Here is a 22,528-nt window from a genome sequence, read left to right as displayed (position 1 = left end):
CTGTGCCTGTCATGTGGGCCTTCTTAGTCATACTTCTTTTTGAGGAAGAATAGACAAAACTAGCAAAATTGCCCATGCACAGGACTTCATGACTAAAACACCAAAAGCAATGGCAATAAAAGCCAAAATAGACAAATGGGATCTAATTAAACTAAAGAGCTTCTGCGCAGCAAAAGAAACTACCATCAGAGTGAACAGGCAACATACAGAATGGGAGAAAATTTTTGCAATCCACTCATCTGACAAAGGGCTAATATCCAGAACCTACAAAGAACTCAAACAAATTTACAAGAAAAAAACCAAACCCATCAAAAAGTGGGCGAAGGATATGAACAGACACTTCTCAAAAGAAGACATTTATGCAGCCAACAGACACATGAAAAAATGCTCATCATCACTGGCCATCAGAGAAATGTAAATCAAAACCACAATGAGATACCATCTCACACCAGTTAGAATGGCAATCATTAAAAAGTCAGGAAACAACAGGTGTTGGAGAGGACGTGGAGAAATAGGAATGCTTTTACACTGTTGGTGGGACTGTAAACTAGTTCAGCCATTGTGGAAGACAGTGTGGCGATTCCTCAAGGATCTAGTACTAGAAATACCATTTGACCCAGCCATCCCATTACTGGGTATATACCCAAAGGATTATAAATCATGCTGCTATAAAGACACATGCACACGTATGTTTATTTACAGCAGTATTCACAAGAGGAAAGACTCGGAACCAACCCAAATGTCCATCAATGACAGACTAGATTAAGAAAATGTGGCACACATACACCATGGAATTCTATGCAGCCATAACAATGAGTTCATGTCCTTTGTAGGGACATGGATGAAGCTGGAAACCATCATTCTGAGCTAACTATCGCAAAGAGAGAAAACCAAACACCGCATGTTCTCACTCATAGGTGAGAACTGAATAATGAGATCACTTGGACACAGGGTGGGGAACATCACACACCGAGGCCTGTTGTGGGGTCAGGGGAGCGGGGAGGGATAGCATTAGGAGATACACCTAATGTAAATGATGAGTTAATGGGTGCAGCACACCAACATGGCACATGTATACATATGTAACAAACCTGCACGTTGTGCACGTGTACCCTAGAACTTAAAGTATAATTTTAAAATTTAAAAAAAAAAAGAAAAACTGCCCATGCACTTAAAACTGGAAAGAAAAGGAAAATTAACCTCTCCTAGCTTCTCAACTTATATCTAAGTAAGAACAAGGTAAGGTGACATTTCCTTCAATTTTCCTCAAGGCTTTTCTTTCCAGAAGGCAAGGTACCAGAAGTCAAGGCAGAAAGTTAAAAGGGGTCATTAAATACAACAGACAAAGAATTCAAATTTCTACATTGCTGTTTGTCATCTCCCACTACCTCCTTCTTTCCCCTAATTCTCTGCTCACCTACAAGTGACCATGCTATAAACCTGGCTAAAAGGGACACTATAACTCCTTGCAGTCAAAAACAACTGTAACGCCAGTCATGGTGGCTCACGCCTGTAATCCCAGCACTTTGGGAGGCCGAGTTGGGTGGATCACCTGAGGTCAGGAGTTGGAGACCATCCTGGCCAACATGATGAAACCCCACCTCTATTAAAAATACAAAAAATAGCCGAATGTGGTGGTGGGAGCCTGTAATCCCAGCTACTGGAGAGGCTGAGGCAGGAGAATCACTTGAACTCGGGAGGCAGAGATTTCAGTGAGCCGAAATCACGCCACTACACTCCAACTTGGGCAGCAAGAGTGAAACTCTGTCTCAAAAAAAAAAAAAAAATAAAAACAAACAAAAAGAGCTCTAACAATAAACTTCACGGCCAGGTGCAGTGGCTCACGCCTATAATCCCAGCACTTTGGGAGGCCACGTTGGGTAGATCATTTGAGGTGAGGAGTTCAAGACCAGCCTGGACAACATGGTGAAAATCTGTCTCTACTAAAAATACAAAAAATTAGCCAGTGTGGTGGTGGGCACCTGTAATCCCAGCTACTTGGGAGGTTGAGGCAGGAGAATTGCTTGAACCTGGGAGGCGGAGGTTGCAGTGAGCCGGGATGGCACCACTGCGCTCCAGCCTGGGTGACAGAGACTCCGTCTCAAAAAAACAAAAAAAGAAAAGAAAGTTCAAATAAGCATTCTGACAAAAGGGATGCTAGGTATCTATCTGCACTCACGTGCTCACTGGATTGTGACAATAAAAACCCAACACGGAACGCACATGGTTTTTAGAGACCAGATCTTGCTACGCGGCCCAGGCTGGAGTGCAGTGGCTATTCACAGGTATAATCACAGTACACTACCACCTAGAACACCTGGATTGAAGGGATCCTCCTCTGTTCACCACATCAACTACAGAATATATCTGTGTGTGTGTGTGTGTGTGTGTGTGTGTGTATGTCACCTAGGCTGAAGTGTAGTGGCACAGTCTCGGCTCACTGCAACCTCCGCCTCCTGAGTTCAAGCGATTCTCTTGCCTCAACCTCCCAAGTAGCTGGGATTACAGGCACATGCCACCACAGCTGGCTAATTTTTGTATTTTTAGTAGAGATGGGATTTCACCACATTGGCCAAGCTGGTCTTGAACTCCTGACCTCAAGTGATCCGCTGGCCTCAGCCTCCCAAAGTGCAGAATATATCTTAATGGTGGCAGTATAGTAGTTGTACTTGCACACATGTGTGTTGCACAGCAACACTGTCTTCTACTAACACTGGAAACATTACGCCACAAATAAATTTCAAGTCTTCTCTACTGTATCTTCTCAATCTGTAATTTTTTTATGACCCAAATCACCCACAACACTAATCTCATATAAAAAATTTTAATGCTGCCATTTTTGTAGCATAGTAATAACACAGTATTTATTTTCAGAGTAGTACACTGCACTTTACCAATAGACAACTAGCCATCACTTACATAATACAACCATTATTTCCTTGGTGGCATGCTTCAGATTCTAAATCTTCTGAGAATATTAACCACTGGCTTCCATGAGAACCACTTTTTTTAGGGGACTTTCTTTTCTTTATATATTTTCAACCTAACTTTAATAGAAAAATTCTTAGCCTTTATTTATAAGGGCAGAGCATTATGTAACACTGATCATCTACGGTATGTATGGTATTTCCTTCATCTGCAACAACAGCCTATTTTAAAAGGTTTTCTACAGATACCTCTGAATTTATGATAAATTTAATGTCACTTCATTGATCAAAGGACTCTCCTCTCTGCCTATTGTGATTTCTTTACAAGTTATGATACCACTGTATCTTTGTTTAGGAAGATTTTTTTTAATAATAGCTAAATTTTAAAAGAAACTGCCATGTAGGCACATGAGAAGAGTTTGAAAAAGAAATAAACTCCTAGAGGATGGGACAAATGATGACAGCACAGCATAATTCTGTCAGAAAAGGCTACTGTTGGAATTTAAATCCAAATTTCTCTATTGTTATTTCTATTTCTCTGAAAATCTCTTACCCTCAGTGGAATTTCTAAGTATCAATTTTTACTACTCTCCCTTTCCTGTTCAACTGAAAAAATACGCCTTTATCCACACATTATGCCAATCTTCAAAAACACTCAAAAGAGGCCAGGTGCAGTGGCTCACGTCTGTAATCTCTACGCTTTGGAAGGCCAAGGTGGGTGGACTGCTTGAGCCAGGAGTTCGAGACTGGCCTGGGCCCCACATCGGGACCCTGTCTCTTTGAGTTTATATACGCATAAACTCAAAAGGGCAGGCATATACTGTAGCTGAGTGAAGCGGGCAGCTATAAGGAAAAAAACGCCCAATGATTAACAGCAACAGGCCCTCTGTAAAAAAGAGGCAAATATGAGTGCTGGGGACTACAGCAAACTGGAAAAATCTGACACCAACAGAAACCTGAGACATTCAGATATCAAGCTTTCCAAGTACCTTTGGAAGTAATGTTACTATATCTGCTTTAAAAGTAGCACACTGCAGGCCGCGGGCGGTGGCTCACGCCTGTTATCCCAGCACTTTGGGAGGCTGAGGCAGGTGGATCACGAGGTCAGGAGATCGAGACCATCCTGGCTAACATGGTGAAACCCTGTCTCTACCAAAAATACAAAAAATTAGGCGGGGCTTGCAGTGAGCCGAGATCACGCCACTGCAGTCCAGCCTGGGAGACAGAGCAAGACTCCGTCTCAAAAAAAAAAAAGAAAGTAGTACACTACAAATGTACTTTGATCACTCATTGATGATTATCAGGATAATATAATTATCGGGATAACAGAATTAACAGACAACGTTTGCTAAAAATTATACATTGTTTTGTATTGTGTGTGTATATTAATAAATTGGGGAGTTCACTTTGATATCACCAAAGAAGTCATCATGGGCAAACAGTAAAAGTAACTGAATAAAGGTAGCTCAAAACACTAGCTAAGGATTTTAAGCATTTTTTGGAAGGAAACAAAGATGAAAAGATAAGTGTGATTAATCAAAGCATGGCTGAATACTGTAGGTTCCTGGTTGCCTTCCAAATAGGAAACAATACTACTACATAAAGCAAATGAGTGCCTTGCTACCATCAATTACAAAGCTAAGAATTCTTTAAAAAATAATTAACATTTTGAATAAATAGCACATAAACAAAAATATTTTCTATATATGATCACTATGGCAGGAACTCACATTACAAATAACTGGTTCTCATGCTTAGATATTTTCAGATTTACAAATAAAAACTACTAAAAGTTTGGTTCTTAAAGCACTTATAATAATTCCTAAACACAATAAATGCACACCACTTCCTGTGAAATATACAAAGGTGGTCATCTGCAGTACGCTGAATGGGCACTGAATCCCATGAACCGATCCTGGGGTAACCAAGCCTCTTACTTAAATCTAGGTTTCAAGAATTTGAAAGGCTCTGTAGTACATGGATCACCTTTAGGTTCCTTTCAACACTGTGATGCTATGATATTAGAAGTTGCTTATCCAGAGAACACACCAACACTGAGGTGAACACAAAAAACAGTAGTTACAGCTACTTGTCACATCCCTACCCTAAGAAACTGGGCAATAAAATTCAATCTGTGACCTATTATACCTCATCTGATGTAAATTACTAAGAGAACGTGCTTAATAGGCAAGATCCAGGGCAGTCTTAAATACTTATTGCTTTATTTTCCAGGCTAATCAATAACGTTGCTAGAGAATAAATACAACTTCCTCTCTCCAACTTGAGGCTAAAAAAAAAAAAAAAAAACCAGAATAAATATGTGACCTGGTCCATTCCTGTGAAATGCTTTGTCAACATTCTCTTTGAAAAGCCATCAGAAACAGCTCCCCAAAACTGCTGGTGCTTCTGTTCGTCTATGTAAGTGGGTCATTCTACTGTTACAAGTAAAACACAACTTTCTGACGCAACCAGAAAAACAATACCAAAACACTGTTAACATCACTGGAGAGATGTCATAAATCTCTAAAAATACTGTCATGTGGGGAAACCACCTACACTGTGTATTTACTTATGTCAACATTATGCATAGTGTGGAATACTTTCACTTATCTATATATGAATATATTTGCATACATAAAAATATATTCAACAGGTTTTGCACACAATATTGCACAAAATAAAATGTAATAAGCAGATTCTAGCTTACCATTCTTTTATTCATTTACCAAACATTTAGTGAGGGCCTACCATCACGCCAGCTATCAGGGACAAACTAGGAGGCAAAACCAGAAATCATCCCTTGTCCTCAGGAATCTCAAAATCAACTGGAAACACAAATCCAAATCTTGTAAAACTGTTAACTGAGAAACTACAAATTGAGAAACAAAACTGCAAATCTGATTGATAAATTAGCAGTGATTATTCACACTACTAGAATTTTTTTTCCAAATGATTCATCCAACTTTTTAAATTTTATTTTTACTGCTCCTTACCGAGCTGGACTACGCCCCTAGGCAGTGCACCTAGAGTAGCGCATTCAACTTTTTAGTCAGTCATCCTCACTGTTGAAATACATACAGGGCTGCACTGCTTACCATTTTCATCACTACTGAAGTGGTCTGGGTGAGGCACCGCGTTCTCTCACCTGGTCTCTCAGACATTGTAATCCCCCAAACCTGTGAATATGTTACTTTACATACTCATACAAGAATTTTGCGGGTGTAATTAAGAACTTCCATATGAAGATATTGTCCTGAATTATCTAGGTGGGCCCAATGCAATCACAAGTGTCTTTATAAGAAAGACACAGGAGTGCTGGAGAGGGCAGAGGGTGTGACTGGAAGATGCTGTTTCGCTGGCTGTGAAGATGAAGGAAGAAGTCAAGAGCCAAGGAATTCAGGCAGGCTTCATAAGGTGGAAAAGCCAAGGAATAAACGTATGTTCCCCTAGTACCTCCAGAAAGAACACAACCCTACTGACACTTTGGTTTTAGCCTAGTGAGATTTACAGATTTACAGACCTAGTCTGATCTACAGACTAAAAGACAGTAAATTTGCATTGTTAGCAACCAAGAAAGTTGCTGAAATTTGTTACAGGAGCAATGGAAGACTAATACAATTTCCTAAGTAGTCTCTCTGCTTCCATTTTTGCTCTCCCTTTAGCCTCAAAAGGAGCAATCCAAATTATCTTTTTAAAATGTACGCCATACGAAGTCATCCTTCTGTTCAAAATCTTACAATGAAATCCAAAGTCCATGTAAGACCCTTCACCTCTCTGACATCATTTCCCACTCTCTCCTACTGTGAAGTTCAGCCACACTGCTTCCCTGCCGCTCCTCTATTCTCCTTGCATGCTCCAGTCTTGGCACTCTTCCCTCTGCCTGAATCAGACCCCTACTCTTACTCCCAGACTCCTATCCTTGAGGTCCTTTCTTAAATGTTACCTTCTCTAAAAGACAACCTGGACATTCCATCCCAAATTGCAAGCCCCACCCCCTAACACTCCCTCATCACTTCCCTCCCCTTACCGTTTTTCCTTAGCATTTACCACCAAACCCAATACACAGCTTACTTCTGCTTACTGCCCGTTTCCAAGAAGGCCAAAATTTCTGCGTTGTTTGCTGCTGCATCCCTAGCAACTATGCCTGGCACATATTAGACACTTAATAAATATTTGTTGACTCAATCAATGTACCAGATGGAGACACTTAAAAACGTAAAGCTGTGATTTAAAAAGAAAGAAAAATATGACGCAGGAAAAAAGATAATCAAAACCGCTACGATTAAGAGATAACGATTCTTTTAAGCTTTTGCCACATTCGAACGCAGAATCTGGAAGGAAATTAAAACCACATGACTATATCAAAAATGAAAATATTCTGGAGAAGCAAAATAAGCCAGTAACCTATTTCTTAATTTAAAAAAACAAAAAACCGCAACGCAAAATGCCAGCATTTTCTCGGCATTTCTTCCCTAAAACATTCACACCTGCCAAACAGGTCTTGGCAAATAAACATTTGCTTTTCTGAAAAACTGTGGTTCTGATGTTAGCAATTTTGGGACGAAATCCGTATGCAGAAAAAGCGCCAAGCCGCCCGCAATCCACCCAGTCCATGACCCTTTTTTAGGACAAAACCGCTGGGAGCTGGGGCCTGCGGGAGCTTCACGCAGTCTGGAGCTGAAGGGACACAGCGAGCGCCCCCACCCGCGACGCCCCTACTCCGTGAAGGCCTCCCTGGGGGGCTGGCGAAGCGTCCGGGGGTCTCTCAGCGCAGCGCTGGGGCCCAGATTTCTGCGCCGGTCGTGCGGGGGCCAGAGAGGGACAGCGCAGCGCTGGGGCCCAGATTTCTGAGCCCGTCGTGCGGGGGCCAGAGAGCGACAGCGCAGCGCGGAGACGCAGAGACTACGCGGGAAGAGAGCCGGCGGTGCGTGAAATAAACCTGTTCTCTCCTCTAACCTCAAAGACAGCGGCTCACCGCGGTACGCGGTCACCGGCTTTGGAACCTGGACCCCAACTTGCCTCTTCTCGCGGCGGGACAGTCACCGACGCTCGCTTACCGAGGCCTCGCCGCCCACTCTCGCACCCCGGCCGCTCAGGCTGGAATCCTGCGGGGCAGGGGGCGGGACAATAGGGGCGGCTGCGCCCCACTCGGCAGAACTCCGCCCACCAGGCGCGATGCTGGAACTACATGTCCCATGAGGCTCTGGGAGGCCGCAGTTTTCCACCGGAAAGAGGTTGGCTGAGGTGGGGGAGGAGCCCAAAAGGGATTGTGGGAGTACAGCTCTTTCCTTTCCGTCTGGCGGCAGCCATCAGGTAGGCTGCGTTGGAGATCTTTGCTCTTCCATCCGCCGTTGATCGTCTTCCTCTTCAACCATCCAGGCCCGGGGACCCTGCGTCCTCCGAGATAGGTCTCTCTCCTGTGCGGCCAGAGTTTAGTCAGGATGCGGGACAGCGAGGGGGTGGAGAGGCGGCCCCCGGGGCGGGTTGAGCGAAGATGTGATGGCGGCGCGAATTTGAGCTGGGCCCGGATCCTGGAGGAGGCGTGGGGCTGACGAATGGGGCGCCCGGGACAAGGCAGCCTAAAGAGAGACTGCTGGTTGGGTGGGCTAGATGCATTTTCCTCGAGAGTTAATCCTCGGCGGCCGCAGCAGTACGTTGCCCTGTTGTGTCAGCGGCATCTCCTTGCAGGTTCCCCTTGGGGACGCCGCCTGCCGCAGCCACCCGCCCCCTTGGTGCTCACCTCTGGCTCTGTTCATTCGCCCCACCAAAACGTGCCGAGCACCGCGCCGGGGTTGCGGAGGTGACTGAACGCGGCTCCGTGGGCGCATTGGTGGGGGTTGGGCTAGCTGTCCCCGGCAGTTGGTGCAGAGCCATTTTCATTCCCGGCGGTTTCCTTGTGCTTGTTGGGGAACTAAGATGGACGAGTAGGGTCGTCTTATTGTACTTCAAGCGGATGATATTTAATACCCAGTTTGATTTCACAGGTAAGCCAAGATGGGTGCATACAAGTACATTCAGGAGCTATGGAGAAAGAAGCAGTCTGATGTCATGCGCTTTCTTCTGAGGGTCCGCTGCTGGCAGTACCGCCAGCTCTCTGCTCTCCACAGGGCTCCCCGCCCCACCCGGCCTGATAAAGCGCGCCGACTGGGCTACAAGGCCAAGCAAGGTACGTGATCGACTGCCTGGATGCTAGGATAAAGTTATATTCCAGGAAAGTTGGAAACCAGCTGGTAGGAAAACACTGCTGCCCCAGTGTCTTCTCATAGGGCTTTGGCAGAATAGAGCTAGCAACACTGGTCAGTTACTTTATGCGCTTGTTGTCTAAAGTGGCAAGTGCGTCAAAGGTTGCAAATCTGGATGAGTTCAGACTAAAGCAAACAGTGTGTCTCCCTGTGTGAGTAACCTAAAGTACATTGACAGACTGGGATGTGTTTTATTTTTTTCCATTAGATAGCATTAACTTAGTGTTGAAGTATTTTTGGTGGAGTGTTAATGACAAGCCATTGAGTCTTAAGCCTGATGGGCTTCCTATAAAATCACTAATTTTGTGTGTGTTTGTGTGTAGGTTACGTTATATATAGGATTCGTGTTCGCCGTGGTGGCCGAAAACGCCCAGTTCCTAAGGGTGCAACTTATGGCAAGCCTGTCCATCATGGTGTTAACCAGCTAAAGTTTGCTCGGAGCCTTCAGTCCGTTGCAGAGGTAAATGGTTTTGAGTAGCAGTTATATTGAATACTGCCTGGGGACGGTGGGAGAGACATTTAAGCAACTCTTCTGATTGTACTTAACGTGAACTGTCTCGTGTATAAAATAGGGTTTGTGATTTTTACTAATCTTGGTAAAGAGTAATTGCTTGAAAGACTTGTAAGTCGTTATTACAAATGCGTGTGTATATACTGGAAGTACTTGTGGAACCTAAGCTTTAAAGGCAAGAATATGCAGAAGAGACCAAATGTGGCCTGCACAGCCTAAAATATATACTAGATATTTTTAAAGCTAAACGTTGCTGAGCTCTCAGTTGTATTGGAAAAAGATAAGGTCCTCAAATCCTAAATTTTGTTACCCAGGTATTAGTAAGGACTGGAGTATTAAGAGGGAATGGTGTGTTTCAGTCTATATTTATGTGTGTTGTTTTAGCAAGTTTACTTTATCTCGTTATACTTGTGATAGTCTAGGGAGAAATGCTTCGTAAATACTTGAGTAGTAAAAGACTCCTGTCTGGTGGTGAACTAGAGTTGAGAATTAAAATTCTTTCTGACTCGCTGCTATGGGCAATGTGGGAGACTGACCTTGGCCTTTTTTCCTATTCTAGGAGCGAGCTGGACGCCACTGTGGGGCTCTGAGAGTCCTGAATTCTTACTGGGTTGGAGAAGATTCCACATACAAATTTTTTGAGGTTATCCTCATTGATCCATTCCATAAAGCTATCAGAAGAAATCCTGACACCCAGTGGATCACCAAACCAGTCCACAAGCACAGGGAGATGCGTGGGCTGACATCTGCAGGCCGAAAGAGCCGTGGCCTTGGAAAGGGCCATAAGTTCCACCACACTATTGGTGGTTCTCGCCGGGCAGCTTGGAGAAGGCGCAATACTCTCCAGCTCCACCGTTACCGCTAATATAAGTAAAGTTTGTAAAATTCATACCTAATAAACAATTTAGGACAGTCATGTCTGCTTACAGGTGTTATTTGTCTGTTAAAACTAGTCTGCAGATTGTTTCTTGAATGCTTTGTCAAATTAAGAAAGTTAAAGTGCAATAATGTTTGAAGACAATAAGTGGTGGTGTATCTTGTTTCTAATAAGATAAACTTTTTTGTCTTTATCTTATTAGGGAGTTGTATGTCAGTGTATAAAACATAACTGTGGTATAATAGGTTTAAAATAAATTCTTTAAGAGAACTGAAACTAGCCCTGTAGATTTGTCTGGTGCATGTGATGAAACCTGCAGCTTTGTTGGTGATGGCAATGCTGTGCTGGTTTACTTTCAAGTGGCTGGGTTTTTTTAGTTTGACAGGTACAGACTTTTTTAACTGGGCTTTAGAAAATCTGGGTTAGCCTGAAGAAAATTGCTTCTGCCTTCATAGTACCATTTTAAATTCACATAAAAAAGGTGAAAGCTCCCTAGTTCAGTGCTGTGGCTTCATGTAATTCAATGATTCGTGGTAGTGGTATTAATACTGGTGTGTTTTGAAATTGAATGTGAGATAAAATTAGCCTTAAGATTGGTAAGCTAGCAATGAATGCTAGGGTGGGAAGCTGGTAAGCCAGTGGCCGTTAGATAAATACCTTTCAAGTGTGAGAAGTCAATCCTAAAATATTTAACCGTAATGCTAATTGTGATCATTATGAATCCTTTCAGTCACATTAGAGGGGAAAGTAGTTGGCTATAAGTACCTCATTCTTAGTCCAGTCAGTCTTAAAAACATCTTGGGTTACCCATTCTGTGCACTCCCATAGGCTACAGAAAAGGTCATAAGCGCATGGTTTGCAACCGTATGTGTTTTGTGCAGTTACTTCTCTTGTTCTTGGCCAAACTACCCTAAAAATCCTTACCATTCCACAAAGTTGGGCCATCACTTGTGCTCCCAGTTTGAGTACACCACCACATTGCATTTCTGTTTCTATCATGTCTTCCAGGAAACTAGACTGTTTCCCAGGGTGGATTTGAGTATAAAGAAAAGGTAGACAAGGAATTGCCCAATTCTAAATTCTGACTTTACTGACTTAAATCTAAATGCTCGTTTCTCTGAACCAATTTTCTCTGATCTTCTCTAGGGGTTTCAAAAGGCTCAGTTAATTGAATTCCAGGAAGTACTCAGCAAGTTCATAGAAGTTCTTGAGACCTAAATTTCTTCACACACACAAAAAAAGATCTTAAGTCATACATTTTTATTGTGTAGAAGTTGTTCAACTAAAGGAATAAATGTCTATTAAAAGAAATGGACTTTCTGTTATTTTTTGTCATCTTCTAGTGCTAATGTACTTTAAAGCAAACCAAATACCCTAGCCAGCAAAAAGGCATCAAAATGTGATTGTAGAAATAACATAATTTGAGGTAGCATAAAATGTACTTACTATCTCAGTTCTTTGATCATTGCATGAATTAAGTTTTTATCTAAAACTGTTCAGCTGGGTGCGGTGGCTCAGGCCTGTAATCCCAGCACTTTGGGAGACAGGCTGGAGGATTTGTTGAGGCCAGCCTGGGCAGCATAGTGAGACCTCTATTTAAAAACAAAGAACAACTTACACATGGCTAATTTGGGAAAGAGAAAGGGTTCGGGCCAAAGGTCAGCATTGTCTACAAGAAAACCTTGTTCCTGTCCTTGCTACCCTACAGTTTAATCTCCACACAGTAGCCCAAGGGATTCTATTAAATTGATCACGGCACTCCTGTGCAAAAAAATCAAAAGTCCTCACAATAGCTTTTATGATCTTTCCACTTTCTATGTGTGACCTTATGTCCTATTGCTGTCCTCACCCCAGGCTCCTTGCTGTTCTTCAAATACACCAAACACTTCTAATACCTTTATGATGGGAAAACTTTATTCCAATATTAAGGATCACTTTATTAGCTATGCCCTGACCACCTCACAAGCTGTTCCCATTTGCTTTACTATTTCTGTAATGGCATGTAATTCACACAGCAACATTGATTATTCAGTTTTTTGTTTTTTTTTTTTTTCAGATGGAGTCTCTCACCCAGGTGTGAGTACAGTGGGGCAATCACGGCTCACTGCAACCTCTGTCTCCTGGGTTTGAGCGATTCTCCTGCCTCAGCTTCCCAAATAGCCAGGACTACAGGCACACACCGCCACGCCCAGCTAACTTTTGTATTTTTAGTAGAGACGGGGCGTTCACCATGTTGGCCAAACTGGTCTTGAACTCCTGACCTCAAGTGATCCACCTGCCTTGGCCTCCCAAAGTGCTGGAATTACAGGCATGAGCCACCACACCGGGCCCAAATTTTCTTTAGTAATAACAACAATTGGCTGGGCGTGATGGCTCACACCTGTAATCCCAACACTTTTGGAAACCAAGGTGGGCTTCAGCTCATGAGTTAGAGACCAGCCTGAGCAACGTGGTGAGAGCCCATCTCACATAAAATAAATAAATTAGCCGGGCATGGTGTTGCACACCTGTAGCCTCCAAAATTACACCACTGCACTCCATCCTGGGTGACAGAGCCAGAACTTGTCTCAAAAAAATAATGGTTTCTTATAATCCCAAAAGGTACAGTTACTAGTATTAATCCTTTTTTGCCAATGAGGAAACACAAAGATGAAGCAACTTGCTTAAAGTCATACAGTGACAGACTGAATTCAAATCCTATACACTTAAAGTTTATTTTCTTTTTCTTTTTTTTTTTTTTTTTTTTTTTTTTGAGATGGAGTCTCACTCTCGCAAGGCTGGAGTACAGTGGCACGATCTCAGCTCACTGCAACCTCCGCCTCCCGGATTCAAGTGATTCTCCCGCCTCAGTCTCCTGAGTAGCTGGGACTACAGGTGCACACCACCACACCCAGCTAATTTTTGTATTTTTAGTAGAGACGGGGTTTCACCATGTAGGCCATGTTGGCCAGGATGGTCTCAAACTCCTGACCTCAGGTGATCCTCCCGCCTCGGCCTCCCAAAGTGCCAGGATTACAGTTGGCCACTGTGCCCAGCCAACTTAAAGTTTTTGTTAGATAATACATTAATGTTAAAAATTCAAAAGTATAGGCGCTACAATACAAACTCTTCTGCCTCCTAGTTCCCGTCCTTGGAGGCAATGTGATCAGTTTAACAATATTTTTTTATTTTGAGACAGGGTCTCACTGTTGCCCAGGCTGGAGTGTAGTGGCGCGTTCACAGCTTACTGTAGCCTCAACCTCCTAGGCTCAAGCGATCCTCCCACCTCAGCCTCTCGAGTAGCTGGGACCACAGGTGCACACCACGATGCCAGGCTAATTTTTGTATTTTTTGTAGAAACAGGGTTTCACCATGTTGCTCAGGCTGATCTCAAAGTCCTGGGCTCAAGCAATCTTCGCATCTCTGCTTCCCAAAGTGCTGGGATTACAGGTGTGAGCCACTGTGCCTGGCCTACATATGTATTTTTTCCTTTTTTCCCCCAAGTTGTAGGATATGATACACATTGTTGATTTTTTTGTTTGTTTAGTTATGTATCTCAGAGCTTATTCTTTATCAGCTCATGAAAAACTTTTTTTTTTTTTTTTTTAGACGTAGTTTTGTTTTTGTAGCCCAGGCGATCGTGGCTCACAGCAACCTCTGCTTCCCAGGTTCAAGCAATTCTCCCGCCTCAGCCTCCTGAGTATCTGGGATTACAGGTGCCTGCCACTACATCCAGCTATTTTTGCATTTTCAGTGGAGATAGGGTTTCACCATTTTGGCCAGGCTGGTCTCGAACTCCTGACCTCAGGTGATCTGCCCATCTCAGCCTCCCAAAGTACTGGGATTACAGGTGTGAGCAACCACGCCCGGCTGGAACTTCATTCTTTTGGTATAACTGCACGGTATCCCATCAGGTGGATGTACCATGATTCATTGGATATGGACCCTACTGATGGATATTTAAATTTCTTCCAATCTGGTGCTATTACAAAAAAGAAAAATGTGTGCATACATCTTTATTCATCTGTAGAATAAATTCTAAGAAGTAGAATGGCAGAGTTAAAAATCATATGTATGTAATTTTTTATAGATATTGACAAATTATCTTCCATAAAAGTTGAACCAATTTACACTACCACCAGCAAAGTAGGAGAGGACTTGCTTATCCACACCCTATTTAATGCATGAAATCCAATTTTGGGATACTGCCAGTCTGTTAGGGGGGAAATGATATTGTTCTCCACTTTTATTTTGCATTCTGAGTATGGCAGAGGCAAAGCTACGTGCATACCATAGCTTTTTCTCCCACCTGAAAACACAACTAAACTACGTTGTTTTCCTGGCCTCTCATTCATTTGCGTTGGGGTCATATTACTTCCCTCCAAGACAAACAACAGTTGGTATGCCTCCTCCACACTTCCCACAACTGTGGAAGCCAGTGATCCAGATAGCATAGCTATTAATGCAAGATGGAAGAAAGCTGCTCAACCCCATCAGACAGCATGAGTGGTAAGATTTTATTGTGTCAAACGACTGCATTAGTTGTGTTTTGTTATTATGGCAGCATAGCCTACCTTGGCCCTAACTAATTCAATAAATAAAGTTGAGCATCATTTGTACATTTAAGAGCGTTGATGTTTGCTTTACAGTGACTTTCCACTTTTCTATCAGAGAATCCCCCCTCCCTTATGTACCATGCTATATTAATAAATTGGAAGGTAGTTGCTAGCTCATTTCTGCTATGCTTCATTATTTTTCTGCTTATTAGATTCTCATTTTTTGAGACGAGTCTCTGTCGCCCAGGCTGGAGTGCAGTAGCGCGATCTCAGCTCACTGCAACCTCCACCTCCCAGGTCCAAGTGATTTTCATGCCTCAGCCTCCCGAGTAGCTGGGATTACAGGTACGCGCCACTACTAATTTCTTTGTGTTTTAAGTAGAGGCAGGGTTTCACCATGTTTGCCAGGTTGGTCTATTACCCCTGACCTCAAGTGATCTGCGCCCATCTTGGCCTCCCAAAGTGCTGGAATTACAGGAATAAGCCACCAAACCTGGCCCTGCTCATGAGATTCTTGAAGGTAACTTTATGTAGAATAAATTCTTCAAATTTCAACTGTTCATTTTCGCCTTTCAATTCTGAGTTCTGAGTTCATCTTTAAGTTCTGAAATTTCTAAACCAAATTAGTGGGTCTATTGTATCAGGCAGACTAAATGAGGCAACAGTAACAACCTCCAAATTTTAGTGGCTTAAAATAATAAAAGATTTGTTTCTTGATCATACTTCATGTTTTTTAGAGATCGTTCTCACTCTAGAATCCAGACTGTTAGAACAGACACTATCTGGAACACTGCGAGGTGTCCATGACAGAGGACAAAGAGCATGGCATAGAACACCCTAACTTGTAGAGCTTCTGCTCAGGTTGTCCGAAGCAAGTCCCATGGCTATGCCTGGGTACAAATGGTGGGGAAATCTTCCAGTGCTTGGCAAGAGAGAGAGAATCAAATATTTGTGAACAACTCTAATGTCTACCACACACACTAATCCACTTGGTTTCTCTTTAGTCTTTAGTCTTTAGTCTTTGTACACATTTGAAGTATTATGGAGAACAGCTGGTATACCAAGGTGGAAGTAGGAACCAGCGCAGTTCACACTGGTAGAGAGAATATTTTGTCACTGACGTTGCTAGTATTGCCAGAGTATGATGATGATAAAAAAGAATATACTGAGAGTGGGCTTGGTGGCTCACACCTGTAATCCTAGCACTTTGGAAGGCCAAGGCAGGTGGATCGCTTGAGCTCAAGAGTTTGAGACCAGCCTGGGCAAGATGGTGAAACCCATCTCTACTAAAAATACAAAAAATTAGCTGGGCACAGTGGCATGTGCCTGTGGTTCCAGCTACTTGGGAGGCTAAGGTGGGAGAATCACCTGAGCTTGGGAAGCTGAAGCTGCAGTGAGCCAAGATTACGCCACTGCACTCCAGCCTGGGTGACAGAGTAAGACCCTGTCTCAAAAAAGAAAAAAAAAATAAACAAACAAATATATATATATACTTTTACCCAATTTTTGTTGTTTTACAATTCTCCTACAGACAATGCATTCCCTTATTGAGTTGATTGATTTTGTAAAATATGGTTATCTGCACACAACTGCAACCAATTCATTTGACACTTTATTATGTAATAGCATCCTTGCTGTATACCCACAAATGGTCACTGAAGAATACTTTAGCTGTATGCTGTTCAATATGATAGCCACTAGCCATCTGTGACTTTTAAAATTTAAATAGGATTTAAAAGTCAGTTCTCCAGTCATATTAGCTACACTTCAAATGCTCAATGGGCACATTGGCCACCATAATGGACAGCACAGAAAACATTTCGACGGTCACAGAAATTTCTGTTGTATAGCGCCGATTTATGTATTTTTTATTTATTATTATTATTATTATTTTTTGAGATGGCGTCTTGCTCTGTCGCCCAGGCTGGAGGGCAGTGGCGCAATCTTGGCTCACTGTAACCTCTGTCTCCCGGGTTCAAGCAATTCTCCCTGCCTCAGCCTCCTGAGTAGCTGGGACTACAGGCACCTGCCACCACGCCTGACTAATTTTTGTGTTTTTAGTAGAGACAGGGTTTCACCATGTTGGCCAGGCTGGTCTCAAACTCCTGACCTTAGGTGATCACCTGCCTTGGACTCCCAAAGTTCTGGGATTATAGGTATGAGCTGTGGCGCTCGGCCAGAGTACCGACTTAGACCTTTGAAATTTTTCTTTATTTCTTCTTCTTTCTTCTTCCTCCTGCTCCTTCCTCCTCCTCCTTCTCTTGCTCCTCCTTCTCCTGCTCCTCCTCCTCCTCTTCCTCTTCTTCTTTTTTCTCTTCTTCCTCTTCCTCTCCTTCTCCTCTTTCCTCTTCCTCTTTTTCCTCCTCTTCTTTTTTTGTCATTCTCTAGTAGATGAAGATGAGGCATATGAAATCTAGTTTTACCATAAAAAGTTTTATGTATAGATTTCATATAAGAATAATATTTGTTGCTATAGATATTTTAATTGTATAATTACCACTTCCTTTGTCAGGGCGATTTTAGGTTTTTAGAAGTTTTTGATAAGAATTTGATCCCAATGGTACAAACTGTAAAAGAATGAACTACTACAACACCTTTTCTAAGAGAAAAGGTTTTGGTCTAAAAAGACCTTTAGTTTTCCATTGGCTGCAATTTGGCTGCATCTTTTGCCAAACTGTTAGATCTTTGAAATCAGTTTTATAAATATTCATCATTCAGAGAAGAAACAATTCTTTGGATTTGTCCTAAAAGGATCAAGCTGGCCTGAAATACCAATAGGGGGTGACATGTACCAACAAGCTACACTTTGACCATCAGCTGCCCCAAACAGGATGAAGTCCATGTTGCAGTTTTTAACCCAGCAACACTCTCCACAGCCCCAACATCATTTCAGTTCAGCCTTGGGAAGGTTGGCTAGACATTTAGCTTGTCCATTGATTTTATTCTTACTGATGTAGTGAACATCTTCACTATACATATAGTTTTCAACCTATTTTTGTTTGTTTGTTTGTTTGTTTTTTGAGACGGGGTCTTGCTCTGTCACCCAGGCTGGAGTGCAGTGGCGGGATCTCAGCTCACTGCAAGCTCCGCCTCCCGGGTTCACGCCATTCTCCTGCCTCAGCCTCCCGAGTAGCTGGGACTACAGGCGCCCGCCACCTCGCCCAGCTAGTTTTTTGTATTTTTTAGTAGAGACGGGGTTTCACCGGGTTCGCCAGGATGGTCTCGATCTCCTGACCTTGTGATCCGCCCGTCTTGGCCTCCCAAAGTGCTGGGATTACAGGCTTGAGCCACCGCGCCCGGCCCAACCTATTTTTATATAGGAAAAATAACCTGAAAATAAAGCCTTTTAGTATAAAATGCCACTCAAATTTTCTTTAGAAAAAGTAAAATCTGCTGCAAGGCAGGGTGCAGTGGCTCATGACTGTAATCCCAGCACTTTGGGAGGCCAAGGTGGGAGGATCACTTGAGGCCAGGAGTTCGAGACCAGTCCAGTCAACATAGTGAGGCCTCCATCTCTATATTTTTTAATTGAGGAAAGAAAAAAATCTACTGCAAAGGGGCTATAGTTGGCCTGTGCCATTAAACCTCATAATCACAGCATTCAAACTTAACGAAATGCTGTAGCTGGAACACACACTTCAGCTCACTCTGAAATCCTGGCAAAGGGCAACTCACTCCTCCAAAATTGACGAAATCATTTGATTTAATTGGCATGCTGTGAACATCTGAACTCATTTGTTGGCATTTCTCATTGTCATTTAGAGAGAAGTTCATTATTTGGCAGTCCTAGTTAGAGACATTAACCGATGGATGATGTAATTATCAGTCATCAAATCACGAAACTTCTTTCTATGAGAGTGTAAACATACTACTTAGCTTCCAGAGTTTGATTATTAACTAAGCTAGGATGTTTTGCTTATCAAAAAGAAAGATTCAAAAAATGATCATCCAAGGCTGAGCATGGTGACTCGCACCTGTAATCCTAGAAATCTGGGAGGCCGAATTGGGAGGACTGCTTGAGCACAGGAGTTCCAGACCAGCCTGGGCAACATGGTGAGACCCTGTCTCTACAAAAGATTTAAAAATTAGCCTGGTCTGGTGGTGCATGCTAGTAGTACCAGATATGCGGGAGGCTGAGGTGGGAGAATTGCTTGAGCCTGGGAGGTGGAAGCTACAGTGAGCCATGTTGGTGCCACTGCACTCCAGCCTAGGCAACAAAGCAAGACACACTCTCTCCTCTTTCTCGCTCTACACACACACACACACACACACACACAAACACACACACAGATCATCTGAGCCAGGAATCGTAGCCCGCACCTGTAGTCTCAGTTACTCAAGAGGCTGAGGCAGGAGAATTGCTTGAACCTGGGAGGCAGAGGTTGCAGTGAGGCAAGATTGCACCACTGCACTCCAGCCTGGGCAACAGAGCAAGACTCTGTCTCAAAAATAAATAAATAGGCCGGGCGCGGTGGCTCAAGCCTGTAATCCCAGCACTTTGGGAGGCCGAGACGGGCAAATCACGAGGTCAGGAGATCGAGACCATCCTGGCTAACACGGTGAAACCCCGTCTCTACTAAAAAATACAAAAACTAGCCGGGCGAGGTGGCGGGCGCCTGTAGTCCCAGCTACTCGGGAGGCTGAGGCAGGAGAATGGCGTAAACCCAGGAGGCGGAGCTTGCAGTGAGCTGAGATCCAGCCACTGCACTCCAGCCTGGACGACAGAGCCAGACTCCATCTCAAAAAAAAATAATAATAATAAAATAAATAAATAAATAAATAAATGTTATCATTTGAATACCATTAGTGCTCAGTAACCCTCCAATCCCCCATAACTCCTTGATGAACTGACATTAAGTTTCTAAATATATAAAAAATAATTTACATTCTTAATTACATGAAGAATGTGTGTCAGGTTTAACTTGTACAGAAAAATAAAGATTCTGTTGCATCTTGAATATGATCTAGAAAAAAATGTTTATACTAATTTTTTTCCTAGAAACACTGTAATTTGAGATAATGCCATATGTGGAAGCCGACTCCAAGTTAAGATTTGTGTGCTAGTTTTTTATTACTGAAGTGCTTTTAGGGGAAACTGACAAGGGTGTGAGAAAGTCAGACCAAAAAAACAGAAGCCTCAAAGTATGATTTAGGCTTAAAAAAAAAAAAAAAGAGAGAGAGAGAGACAGAGAGAAGCCAAATCAGATTGTGATTTCAGTCAAAGTCCTACATGGAGTTGTTTCTTCCTGACCCCACAGTAGAACTCTGGAGTGAAGTTATGCCTCAGAGTTTGTACCAACTCATGGCAAGAATACTGTTTTTTGCGGATCACTTGAGGTCAGTAGTTCGAGACCAGCCCAGCCAACATGGTAAAACCTTATCTCTACTAAAAACACACAAAAAATTAGCAGGATGTGGTGGCAGGCACCTGTAATCCCAGCTACTCGGGAGCCTGAGGCAGGAGAATGACTTGAACCCAGAAGGCAGAGGTTGCAGTGAGCTGAGATCGGGCCACTGCACTCCAGCCTGGGTGACAGAGCGAGACGCCGTCTCAAAACACACACACACACACACACACACACACACCCCAAACAGACAAAAAGAATACTGTTTTTTATATTCTTGCACCTGTCGGTCATGGCCGAGGGGCTACCCGAGGAGAATGTAAACTCCCAGGCACTTTGCTCCAGTAGTGGCTTCAATAGCTCAAGGGCAAGCCTCCCAGGAGAGTTGCAAGTAAAGCCAGTAGGAACAGAAGCACAGAAGCTGAGGGGGCAACATAGAAACAGTAGACAGATCCAAAGGGATCTGTGTGAGCATTAACACTGTTTGTCTCATAAAATCACGGTGATTTCCTTATCCTCACCTTAGTTGGGATTTTTTTCTGAAAGCATTTTTATTATCAATAAACCGCCATTTCAAGTATGACAAAACCAGTGAACAATTCTGCATTATTTATCTCACTGGATGTTTTAGAACTGTCATTAAAACTTAACCAGTTTTAGGTAAATATTTAAATTTGGTATTTCAAAACACATTTGTGCCTGTACCAGAGGCATAATTATTTAATCACATATAGTCTGTCTTACATACAATGATTTTCTAATAAGCAAATAAATATTATAAATTCTAGGCCAAGGATGTTCCAAAAAATCTTCTCACATATCTTGAAATACATGAGAATGTTTTTAACAAAGCTTGCCCTAAATCAGTTTTAATTTTGAAAAAGTAGTAAACATATGTTTGGCTCACTTCCTAATGAAGTATGAAGAGTATTCCAAGGAATAGTAAGTTGCTTTAAATTTTTCATAACATTATTATTATTGTTATTGTTATTATTATTATTGAGACACAGTCTTGCTCTGTCACCCAGGCTGGAGTGCAACGGCACAATCTCGGCTCACTGCAACCTCCGCCTCCTGGGTTCAAGCAATTCTCCTGCCTCAGTCTCCCAAGTAGCTGAGATTACAGGCACCTGCCACCATGCCCAGCTAATTTCTTGTATTTTTAGTAGAGACGGTGTTTTGCCATGTTGGCCAGGCTGGTCTCAAACTTCTGACCAGGTGATCCACCCGCCTTGGCCTCCCAAATTGCTGGCATTACAGGTGGAAGCCACGGTGCCCAGCCTACAACATTATTTAAGATAATATTCAGGCTGGGTGGAGTGGCTCATTCCTATAATTCCAATACTTTGGGAGGCTGAGGGAGGAGGATGACTTGAGCCCAGGAGTTCAAGACCAGCCTGGGCAACACGGCACGATGCTGTCTCTTGAAAAAACTTTAAAAAATGAGCTGGGCTTGGTAGTGTGCGCCTGTAGTCCCAGCTACTCAGGGGGCTGAAGTGCAAGGATCGCTTGAGCCCAGGAGGTTGAGGATGCAACAAGCTGTGATAGTACTACTGCATTCCAGCCTGGGCAACAGAGTGGAGTCTGTCTCAAAAAAAAAAAAAAAAAGACGAAAGGAAAGAAAGAAAGGAAAGAAAGAAAGAAAAGAAAGAAAGAAAGAGAAAGAAAGAGAGAGAGAGAAAGAGAGACAGAAAGAGAGAGAGAAAGAGAGAGAGAAAGAGAGAGAGAAAGAAAGAAAGAAAGAAAGAAAGAAAGAAAGAAAGAAAGAAAGAAAGAAAGAAAGAAAGAAAGAAAGAAAGAAAGAAAGAAGGAAGAAAGAAAGAAAGCAAGCCAGGCATGGTGGCTCACACCTGCAATCCCAGCACTTTGGGAGGCCTAGGTGGGCAGATTACAAGATCAGGAGATTGAGACCATCCTAGTTAACACAGTGAAACCGTCTCTACTAAAAATACAAAAAATTAGCCGGGTGTGGCGGCACGTGCCTGTAGTTTCAGCTACTCAGGAGGCTGAGGCAGGAGAATCACTTGAACCCCAGAGGCAGAGGTTGCGGTGAGTGGAGGTTGCAGTGAGCGGAGGTTGCAGTGAGCGGAG

The 22,528-nt window shown here is 42.9% G+C and overlaps 2 protein-coding genes across 9 annotated transcripts in view; one reads left to right on the top strand and one right to left on the bottom strand.

Moving 5' to 3' along the window:
* NKIRAS1 (NFKB inhibitor interacting Ras like 1) overlaps window positions 1-8,041 on the bottom strand; it is a 31,114-nt gene extending 23,073 nt beyond the window's left edge. Inside the window, exon 1 of one of the 3 annotated variants that reach the window (XM_077990277.1) lies at window positions 7,884-8,041. The gene's annotated coding sequence lies outside the window, so the exon portion shown is untranslated. The remainder of the gene's footprint in view (window positions 1-7,883) is intronic. The other 2 variants (XM_077990276.1, XM_077990278.1) reach the window with 2 other exon arrangements.
* A 173-nt stretch (window positions 8,042-8,214) lies between these two features.
* On the top strand, window positions 8,215-11,868 carry RPL15 (ribosomal protein L15). 6 transcript variants are annotated; one of them, XM_077990336.1, is made up of 5 exons: window positions 8,215-8,335; window positions 8,616-8,727; window positions 8,912-9,093; window positions 9,493-9,629; window positions 10,240-11,868. In XM_077990336.1, the coding sequence occupies exons 3-5, from the start codon at window positions 8,922-8,924 to the stop codon at window positions 10,543-10,545; spliced, it is 615 nt and encodes a 204-aa protein (XP_077846462.1). In that variant the 5' UTR covers window positions 8,215-8,335; window positions 8,616-8,727; window positions 8,912-8,921; the 3' UTR covers window positions 10,546-11,868.
* Window positions 11,869-22,528: the final 10,660 nt, after the last annotated feature.

This window comes from Macaca mulatta, chromosome 2 (assembly GCF_049350105.2).
Source record: "Macaca mulatta isolate MMU2019108-1 chromosome 2, T2T-MMU8v2.0, whole genome shotgun sequence".
Taxonomy (NCBI): Eukaryota; Metazoa; Chordata; class Mammalia; order Primates; family Cercopithecidae; genus Macaca; species Macaca mulatta.
The sequence above is the reverse complement of the archived record's forward strand: the minus strand, read 5'-3'. Positions and strand labels throughout refer to the sequence as shown.